Below are 10,952 nucleotides of genomic sequence, written 5' to 3'. Positions count from 1 at the left end.
ATCATTACAATTTGACAACTGACAGAAAATAAAATGCATTGTTTTAATAAAAACTCACTATTCTGTAACATAATGTATTGCTGTACATAAAAAGAGGTAAAGGATTCTAAAGGATAATTTTTGTACACCGCACATCCACATAGTTTACTCATGAGAAGCAGTTTGTGAATCATAGGATACACCTATTATTCATCTCATTGTCCTACTGTTAACATAGGCCTGGCTGTCACTTAGATACCTGTGTGTTTGTACTGTATTGGTCATGTGAGTGAGTGTGAGGCAGAATCGCCGTTCTCTTCATGGACCGAATGCCGCCAAAAATAAACACTGACTGTGTTGACAAAATAGAAGTCCATGAGCGTTAACAGGTTATATGCCCTTTGGAACGCCAAAAAAAAAAAAATCATTCCCACAACACAAACCATATTTATCTGCTGTACCTTTTGATATTAGTCTGTCTTAAACTTACTGTGGGCTCTTTTCAGTAATCAGCTAATGCAATAAAGCAACAAGCTCGCACCACTTCAAAATTGTATTCATTAAGCTGGTGATTAATTAGGATCTACATGTTGCTGATATGCTGCTTTTCAGGGCTTTAAATACTTGTTATATCATGCCTTGAATGACCATCTTGGCTTATAATCGCAGGGCACTTATGGAGCGTCTTGGAAAGGTAACAACACTGCACTTCAGGCCAAGGGTGTGTCAGTAAAGATGGCGTATGATCCAGTTTGAGTTCATCTGTTTGTTCCCTGCACTATGACTCACTTTCATTTGTCGCAGCACTCTCAACTGTCCTGGGTGTGTCACATCTAACACATGCCACAGACGTATTCACGGAACACTCCCAAACACTGAGTTATGTGAACCGGAGCAGAGATGAGCTCTTTATATTTATCTGCACCATGACAACATAATGGGAGGCCTGACAGTAATGTGGACTGGTAATGTAGTTCTATGAGTTACAAACCTTCCCAAACCATTTAAAAATGAAAAATACAGCAGTATACTGGGATGTCTACAATGGATATACACAGTGGTGGAAAAAGTATTGGGACCTTTACTCAAGTAAAAGAGTACCAATACCACAGTGTAAAGATAACTAATCGCAAGTAAAACTCATTTTAAATTCCAACTAGTACAAAGTACAAAAAAGAGCTTATTTTTTGTATTGTACATGAGGGACCCACCTAGGCCCACTTTCTTTTCCTAAAAGTCACTGGAATCACTGGTTTAATCTTTTACAATGTATTGTATTATATTGTATGTCTTTATGTAAAATCTAAATCTGAAAGGAAATATAATTTTTACAGCTACATGTAGTGCAGAAAAAAGTACAATACTTCCCTCTGAAATGTAGAAGTATGAAGTAGAATCAAATAAAACCACTCAGGTAACTCACAATGTAGAAGTACTTAATTTAATGCATTAAGATACTTTCCATCACTGGTGATACATTATCAATACAATGGAACCAAATATGGTTCATCACATATCATGATGTATGACCTCTTTCACAGCCATACTCCATAGGATTTTTAAAGTGTCAAAAATATCAGTGTTCCTCCCACATGAAAATATATTATGGTTCTCAAGGAACTTTCACCAAACAGACACAAACATCTCCAAACACGACTGGCACCAATGCTCAACTGACAAAATTAAAAATGATTGACGAACGCTTGGTAACATGTCCCAGCTCTTTGCTTGTTTAAACTGACCCAAATTAAAACGCAGTCAAACAATAAACTGGCCTTTATCAGTTAATTCATCTGTGCAGCTCTGCAGATATGGAGTACACAATAAAGAAATCTATATCCACGATGTTCCAATTCCGGGATTGCTCTGGTGCCAGTGGAAATTCCGCCGGATGTCCCTCTTTTGACCGGATGTCCGTTAACTGCCGCTTTCTTTGTGTACGAATTTTAAACTCCAGTGGATTTATGTGGACTATGGTTAACTGCTCCTTAGATCTGTGCAGAGTAAATCCAGACAGCTAGCTAGACTATCTGTCCAATCTGGGTTTTCTGTTGAACGACTAAAACAACCTCTGAAAGTACATGTTCTACCAGCCTAATTTGCTTAGGCACCATGGCTCTGTCTGGCGCCTAGTTCCGCCCATGACGATTGTGATTGGTTTAAAGAAATGCCAATAAACCAGAGCATGTTTTTTTTTTCATCCTGGAATGCTGTGTGGACCAGCCAGATGAGTGATACGTGTGAATATGTACAGTATAATCCACCATGAAACTTTATTGAAATACTCACAGTGTGATGGTTGACAGTGGGTCTGGCCCGCACGCTGGCAGTTCCTGACTCGGGGATCGCTGTTGATCCCAACACCAGCTCCACCTTGTCTGAGGAAATAAAAAGCCAAAGAGTTGGATCTTCTGGCAGTCTGTTGTGAGCAAAGTCTCAGTTCATGCTTTTAGCCAATTCAATTTATGCTCTGTGAATACTTTGGCCAGAGAGGACAATCAATACGGTTGATGTAAAACACAAATGAACATTGACAGATCTCTTTTAACTTAAAATTACAATACATTCACCATTGCTGACATAATGCAGTATGTATGATTACTTTTACAGAAAGCTGCTAGTTTCTATAGTAAAATCAAAGACTCATGAGAACATTTCACCTTTTTAAACAACACCGTCTAACTGCCTATTGTTTTCCTCTCCGGCGAAGATTAGTACATTCTGGTTATTGTGCAGGTAATGACATACCGGATGTACCAAAAGTGGCCTCAACCTAACAATCTACTGTTTGATCCCATATGCTGTTAAAGCTAGTTTTGTTGTTGACAACTAAATCCAGTAGTTACAGGCAGATAAACAAGACTGTAATCTTTCTTTGTATTTCACCATTGTGTTGAAGTAAAAACTTAGTTAAGGTGGTAACCAAAGTCAATTACACCAACAGAACTTGTAGCATAAGACACAATTATGTTAATCATATTTCCAAATAGAAATAGTTCATCTGTTGTGACACTTGCCAAATTGATATTAGGGTTGGAACAGTTCTTATGATACATTAATTTGAGTTGTAGCCTATTCATTTCTCTCTTTCCAAAAAGAAGGCATCACAGGTCAGCTAAACTTAATACTAATACTAACACTTTTGAAGTTATCATGTAAGTATTTTATGTTTGTACTGCAAGCATCAAAGCATGCAATCTGAAGTAGGCTATATATAATTCTTTGTTTTGGGGAAATGGTCAGAAAATAGTCTTTGGTTTGCCTTTATCTTGGATTTAATAAATTTAAACTAACTGATATTATCAGAGGTCACTGTCGTGTTTGAAGAAAAGAAAAGCCGTGCATTCCTTCATTGCTCATTCCAATGTCAATCATCTTGTGTTCAATAAGTGCCTGTTGACAGAAACCTTTCACTGAGAGGCATTTAGTCTGCATCTTATGTCAGCCTTCTATAGCAACACCTTTCATTGAAGAGTGACCAAAGGGCGGCACATTATAAACAAGGAACACAAAGTGTTTTTCCTGTACTTAATAAGCATAACTATCATGTTGTCCCTGTGATGTTCATGAACTTGATACCAAAAATTGGTGGGATCAACTCAACTGTGGGATCAACTCAGTACAACTGCAGAAAGAATTACCTGTGGTGTTAAACAAGTCTAACCAAATTATTTGTTTCCCTATTGTGCATCTGCCTGATTTAAATAGACAAATAGTCTGTCATATTGCGGTTTTGCATTATTTACCCTTGCTTTTCCTGCTGCTCTCACCAATTAAATCACATGCACATGCAACTGATGTCAACATGTGAGAGTAGATATTATCTAATGGTATTATTGTGGTCAACATTTTGGTTCATATTTTCCTGGTCTAATAGGCTGCTTTAATTTGTTTTTATAGTTTGGATATAAAAACTGAACCTAAGGTCCACTTACTATTTTTCTAAAGCTTTCAACTGTATATCATGGTCTTCCTCAGCAGATGGGGTTGCTTAGTTACAATAGCATTAATATGCTGTTATATGTTGTTATACTATGTTCTTATAGCACTAATACATGTTCCAATCACTTATCCAGTCAATTCATGTTAAGGTATTTAAACAAAAGCAATTTGATTTTTGATTTCACCTGGGTCATCTAGCCCTACTGTATTGTCATCATATTTCCTTCAAAATATTTATTTACAATAATTTCAGGTTATACAACAATCATCACTAGATATTGTATTGTGTACATGAGAATTTAGCTGACTCATATCCACATAAACTACACCCAGACAAGTCAGTACAGCAAAAATCAGTTAAACACACACACTGAAAGCAGCTGTTGTGGACATATTATTCCAATTATAGAGTATTGGATCTTGGAGATATTCAGTGTACCAATGTTCCCAACTGGCTGTTGGCAGTTTCTAGATATGGTCCACACAATCCCGTATTTCCTTAAAGCATTAAGGCAACACTAAATAACATTTAGTGAATAGAAATGGTGGAGGACAGAGGACAGGTCAGTGTGCAAGGTCATCCAGTTTTACCAAGAAGAGACATTTAAAAACAGATATTTCCAAAGCTTGATAACACCTGCTGCTCCCTAGAAATACTAGAAAGCTGTTTGGATTTCCTTTCGGATTAACCGGTATGAATAAATCTATGAGAGTTTCGTGGCATTAAAACTTTTGTTAATGTCAACACAAAGGACAAAGGTCATTTTGTTCTTCAGTAAAAGCTGAAGTAGGCTAAATCTTCCTTATAGCCGATGGGCCCTGTAAACAGTGTAGACTACTCACCCATGTCCTTGATTTTAATATTTGTGTCGAAAAGAGACTGGTTCTTTCGACCCAGAAAATTCAACGGTCCCCTCTTCATGATTACTGATTAGTTAATGTGTTGATACGGCTGCTCGGTTCGGGCACAATTATTGACGCATTTTAAATCAATAGGTAAATCTGAGATAAAGCGCAAGCGAGCTACTTTCGCGACAGGTGTAGCGCCGCGCAGCAGTAAACCTGATTTGGTGCAAACTTTTCGGAACAGATAGAGAAAATGGAGCAAACTCCGCCTACTCCCCTTTTACTGTTCCTCCCTGTTTAAATACACTCCCAACATGCAGGTGAGGCCTCGCTTCTCCTTTTCAAAGACATTCCAGCACAAATCTTACCTACGAACTGAATGAGCTGCTCTGTGGTGTATGTACTTGGCACGCCTGAATGAGAGCGTTTCTTTAGAAATATAAGGCCTATTTGGTTAATAACAAACGCATCATAAACATGTTTACAACACAGTTTACCTTTCCAGCACCTTAATAAAATAGCCAAATGAGCTTTTACTTTGTAGGGTGGTCACCAATGGGCCAGTGCTTGGGATTCCAACAGGAAGTGAGATTTTGATAGTAAACAAAAGTATTACTTTTCTGCCCTCATGACTAAGAGTGTAATGACACAATCATTCCGAACATAAGTAAGTCAACTTTACTGTAGGCTACTGTATGGCTATAGCACCATTCAAAGCTAGAATTATGGTTCTAAAATCAATTTGAGTATTTCCATCATATGCTTTTTACTGGCTACTTGAACTTCACCACATTTCAGAGGAAAATATTGTATTTCTTATGGCTTACAGTTACAGTTTGATGATCAAAATCGCAAATACAAAACCAATGATACATTTTATAAAATATGATGTATTATTATCAATTGAATTATATGAATTATATAAGTACATAAAGCAAAAATAAAATTCACCTCACTTCAACCAGCTACAACATTACCAATACTTACGTGTAATGCATATTTTTACTTTTGATACTTTAAGTATTTAAAAAAAAAAAAAGTGTGGTATTGCGTCTTTTATTTTACTTTAATAATCTAAGTTCTACTTCCATCCCACCAGGAGCACATTAAATACAATGAAATGCAACAACAAAATCAGGAAATGGCCAAACATGGATAAATGAAATAAAATAAAAACAACAACATAAATACGTAAGAGCATGTGTTATAAATAAAAAATATCGTTATTGTCCAGTGGTGGACAATAACGCAAGTACATTTGCTCAAGTACAATGTTTGTATAACCTAGAATATTTTTACTTTATAATTAATTTAATTCAATGTTTTGGCACTTTATACTTATACATAACATAATATAACTCAACTACATTTCAGAGGGAAGAAATTGTAGATCTTATACTTCACATGTTGTATTTTGGAGCTGCAGTTACTAGTTACTAACATAAGCTATGCATACTTATATGTTGTGTACTATATCATATATTGGTATATAGTATATTACACATTATATTTAATAGTCTACCTAAAACGTATACAGTATGTGAAATATTCATCCACTGTTTATCTAGCTCAGCAAAAATGGTTAAATAAAGACATTGTATCGCTTAAAGAGTCATTAATCTTTGTGGTATTACTACTTTTACTTACGTCAAAGATGTGAAAACGTCTTACACCACTGGTTGGTCCAGATCCATAAATCTTGTAACATAAATAATTCTAAAAGGACAATTAATCTAAATTAATCTGATATTTCCCCAATCAGATTGCTATAAAATACTGCATGACAAATAATCACATTTAAACATCCATTTAATCAAGGCAAAAATCTGTGATTTGTGAAGTAAATTTAAGCAGGAGCCGTTTTGGTCGTGGTGCTTTTAATTACATAATAGTGGGTTTTAAAATATTCATGCTGTCCAGAGAGCCAGTCAGTCATACTTAGTTTCCTACAGTCACAATTTTTCTGGCACTTCTGTCAGTCACACCTAAATCTCAGTTGTCGAGACAAACCAGACCGGTCCATCCAGTTCCTCTGTCCTCAGTGAAAATTCATCATGCCAACGCAAAGGACAACTGATGCTGACTGAAATGTGAAGAATGTGCCGGCACACTTTACCAACTTCAGTGTGGGAAATAGCAGTTCTGTGCATCATGAGCTCTTTGGGCCATTCATTTAATTATTCAGGCATGGATTGAAACAATATGCTCATTCAGTGAGGAAGGCACAATAGTGGCACTCTTTTTTATGTATTTTGATTACTAATAAAGCTACTTTCCATAGTTCTATAACATGTTATGTTTTATTAAAACATGGCTGTAAATGGCAGTGTCCTGATGGCAGGTGGTGCTTAATGCAGACACCAGTATACAGCATATTTTCAATTTCTGATTTCATCCCCTTCGTTTGTAATTCTAGTCTGCGCTGACATTATGTGTTTACAGACACTTAAGTAACAGGAAATGAAGTTCGAAATAGGAAGACCATAAATACTTTGCATTCCATTGTGATAAGATTTAGATAAATTGAAAATGAAACTGAAGATTATATTGTCACCAAATGTATTGTGCGGAAGAATGTGTGCAGTTACTTAGATGACATTTGCAGTGTGTTTCGGCACAACATACTGAATCTGTTAGCTGTAGCCTGCTTAAATTCTTTTCTTCAGTAGAGTAGCTCCAATGAAAACTGCTCACAGTGAGGTCAGCGTGAGCCTGCGTGCTCATCTGACTTATCTGTGAACTGATCCTTTTAACTTATAATCCTTTTAACTTATAACTTGCTGTAACAAAATCTGTCACTCGCTAGCATTGTTGTCGAGTCTTGTTTATGAAAAAACAGAATAGAACAAAATATAATGAAGTACACAAATTCCTTAGTATATACTATCCCAGCGTGTACACAAAACGTACAGGCAACAAAAAGAAGAATAAAACTAGAAACCATCTTGCAATGGGATTTTACAAGGTTGCAATAGGTCTCTCCAGGACCATATTGATAACACACACACACACACACACACACACACACACACACACACACACACTCACAGACACACACTCACAACATCAAAACTAATTTAAAGTCAAATTAATTTTAGGGAGGACGATTTAGTCATTTAAGTAGTTTTTGGTTAGGTGAACACATTATAGTAATATAAGGCCATGTATGTTGTAGAAATCATTGCAGTAGTTATTGATGTTTCATTTATAAAAGCCAGTCAGAAATCTTAGTTTTTGTGTAGCTGATACTTACACAAGGATTTTTTTTACACTACAGGTTTCTTTCATTAGTCAAGTCTTAAGTAGAATATAACTTCTGAGCCCCTCACACAGACACACAGAGAGATGATTGGCTAACACACACACACACACACAAACACACACACACACACACACACACAAACACACTGAATCCTGCTGCTTTTTTTTAGTCTGCATACTGGCCATGCCTGGGTACTCGGTAAATGCAGTACATTCTGGTTAGGGTTTTTGTAGGATTTTGACATCTTTATTTTGAAAAATAGACATGGGGAATGTACCTGGTTAGACTCTGGAGGAACTACAAGCTTGTGAGAGTCATCAGTGGTATAGAAAATTCATGACCGAGTGCCCGTCTGGACTTCACACCTTTTACGAATTTAAGCAGTTCTTTTGCCTGAGGAATCTGTCGAATACTTCAAATGCCTACGTTATGACCATGTTTTCAATGTTTGATATGAATAATGTAAGTTCATTTATAATCTTCTGGTAGGGTAATAAAGTAATTTTAATGTTGCTTTATCAGTAAAAGCAAATCTCTATGTGTACTCAACAGTTTCATTTCATCTTTTGTGAATAGCATTGGCAGTGAAACGTTTTTAAACTGTATCCTTTGCACAAAAATATGTAGAAGCTTTACATTTATATTTTCTATTTGCAGGTATCGTACTTAGAATAATCCAAGTCATACTCGTAATATAGGCTATCAATAATACTGATAATCTGTTAATACTACCAAATACTAGAATAATATTGATCATCTTCATCCTCATCACAGAACCACTAAGATAAAAACATGTTTATTTGTTTGTATGTACTTTAATTCCACCAATCATATCTCTCATGTTAATTAAAACGCTATGGATAAATTATGAATCTCTATCCATACGGAGTTTTCAATAAAATTGTTTGTTCAGTAGTTATGGCTGTATTATTAGATCATTTTTGTGGCTGAAGCAAAGTATTACATTTAAATAAATTATAAAATGAATGGGCAACAAGCTTTCACTCCACAATGTGCCAGTTTTTTGTATATAATGCCATAATGCTCTGCTAATGGCAATGTTCTGGGTGTCCCTTTCTTTTGTAGGATGGCTTCATTGACTTCATAGAATATGTAGCCGCTCTGAGCCTGGTGCTAAAGGGAGGAGTGCAGCAGAAGCTCCGCTGGTACTTTGAAATGTATGAAATAGACGGGATTGGCTGCATTGACCGTGAGGAGCTGCTTCAGATAATTAAGGTACATGAGCCTTCATGCTAAAGCTTGATGCATGCTGGCTTAGTAACAAACCAAAGGGAATCCAAAGTACTGTGCTGAAACAACCTGCTCAGACCACTCGGGCCTAAATTAGATACAAGGCACAGAGATCCCACCAACATTCTGTCTGTAATACAAGGTGCACAGGCAAACAGCTGGAACTTAGCTGACATCTGCTGGTTGGAAAAAAGGAAAGCAACACTACTTGTCAGTTTTTAACATCATCTCATTTGTTTGTGTCATGTTTAGTCCATCCGTGCCATCAATGGAGTTCCTTGCAAGATATCAGCAGAGGACTTTGCCAACATTGTGTTTGACAAGATTGACATCAACGGAGATGGTAAGACCCAAGGGTGAAACCTTCAGTCAGCTACTGGAGGGCACCCACTGGGTTGAGGGGGTAGATGAAAAACAGCTGAATATCCCAACCTTGGCAAGTCATTTACTAAATATGAATCTATGTTATGCCACCAGCATTAAAATATTTACATGTAATGTGTGTGTGTGTGTGTGTGTGTGTGTGTGTGTGTGTGTGTGTGTGTGTGTGTGTGTGTGTGTGTGTTTTCCAGGTGAACTTTCCTATGAAGAGTTCATGGAGGGGATTCAGAATGATGAAATGCTGCTGATGACACTAACACAAAGTATGGACATAACAAACATTGTCGAAATAATTCAAGGAGAGATAAGGGCCAACATCTAAAATCTCTCCAACTTTACGGACACTGAAACATACATTTACCGTGCCACAGTGGAAGATGTGGGTTCAGGATAACCCACAAATCACCAGAACAAATGGATGGATTGGATTTTCCCAGATGGTCCATGTTTACTTACCCATACCTCTGAGTTGACTTTCTTTTTCCCCCATGTGTTGTTGACCCCCTCGCTGGGAAGCTAGGTTCATTTCAAATTCTGCAGTAAGAAAGGAGTAACACATTCAGTGTTGAGTGAGGGATGGCCACAACTACCTTACTTAAGGCCCTTGTCTGCGGCCCCCATTTCACCTGTGAGACCATGATAGCATATTAAATAACACAACTCAGTGGAACCATTAACATCTGACAATAAAGCAGGTGAACATTCACTGTCCCTCTTTATGATTCATGGTACATGGACTTTTTTTGCAGAGCTAGGGGCCTGGCTCCGGGGATGGTGATGCATCACCATCCCCGGATGTTTGGTGTCCATTTCTTTTGTAGGATGGCTTCATTGACTTCATAGATTATGTAGCCGCTCTGAGCCTGGTGCTAAAGGGTGCAGAAGATCCGCTGGTACTTTAAACTCTGAGATACAGACGGGAGTGGCTGCATCAATCTTGAGGAGCTGCTTCAGATTATTAGCCTTCAGATAATTAAATAAGCCTTCATGCTAAAGCTTGACGCATACTGGCTTAGTTAGCTTAGTTGGCAAATGTTAGCATGCTATTACGCTAAAGTAACACTTAAAAATGGAAGACCTTATGTTTGCGTAAAATCAGCATGCTAGTATTCATTTATACAGTATGGTAAGCGTACTGCATGGTAAGTCTGTATGTACTTTAATAACATCTATGTCACATCTATTTATACACTATGGTAACTTGTATCAGCAGAACTGTATTAGCAAAGAAATTTTCAGCAATTTGTTTTAAACAGAGCATGTGTTTTTCCTTCAGTGTCTTTATTAGATT

At 37.0% G+C, this 10,952-nt stretch overlaps 2 protein-coding genes across 2 annotated transcripts in view; one reads left to right on the top strand and one right to left on the bottom strand.

Moving 5' to 3' along the window:
* Nucleotides 1-5,006, bottom strand: part of LOC117942787 (uncharacterized protein C6orf132 homolog) — an 8,976-nt gene extending 3,970 nt beyond the window's left edge. Inside the window, exons 1-2 of the mRNA XM_034868437.1 lie at nucleotides 4,765-5,006; nucleotides 2,269-2,357 (exon numbers count right to left, since the gene is read on the bottom strand). Coding sequence (XP_034724328.1) covers nucleotides 2,269-2,357; nucleotides 4,765-4,843 — 168 coding nt within the window. The 5' untranslated portion in view covers nucleotides 4,844-5,006. The remainder of the gene's footprint in view (nucleotides 1-2,268; nucleotides 2,358-4,764) is intronic.
* Nucleotides 5,007-8,182: 3,176 nt separating this feature from the next.
* On the top strand, nucleotides 8,183-10,384 carry LOC117942790 (guanylyl cyclase-activating protein 1). The gene is given in 4 exon segments (XM_034868442.1): nucleotides 8,183-8,491; nucleotides 9,116-9,265; nucleotides 9,533-9,623; nucleotides 9,853-10,384. Coding segments are annotated over 4 exon segments (570 nt in total). The 5' UTR covers nucleotides 8,183-8,293; the 3' UTR covers nucleotides 9,984-10,384.
* The last annotated feature ends 568 nt before the right edge of the window (nucleotides 10,385-10,952 follow it).

This window comes from Etheostoma cragini, chromosome 4 (assembly GCF_013103735.1).
Source record: "Etheostoma cragini isolate CJK2018 chromosome 4, CSU_Ecrag_1.0, whole genome shotgun sequence".
Lineage (NCBI taxonomy): Eukaryota > Metazoa > Chordata > Actinopteri > Perciformes > Percidae > Etheostoma > Etheostoma cragini.
The sequence above is the reverse complement of the archived record's forward strand: the minus strand, read 5'-3'. Positions and strand labels throughout refer to the sequence as shown.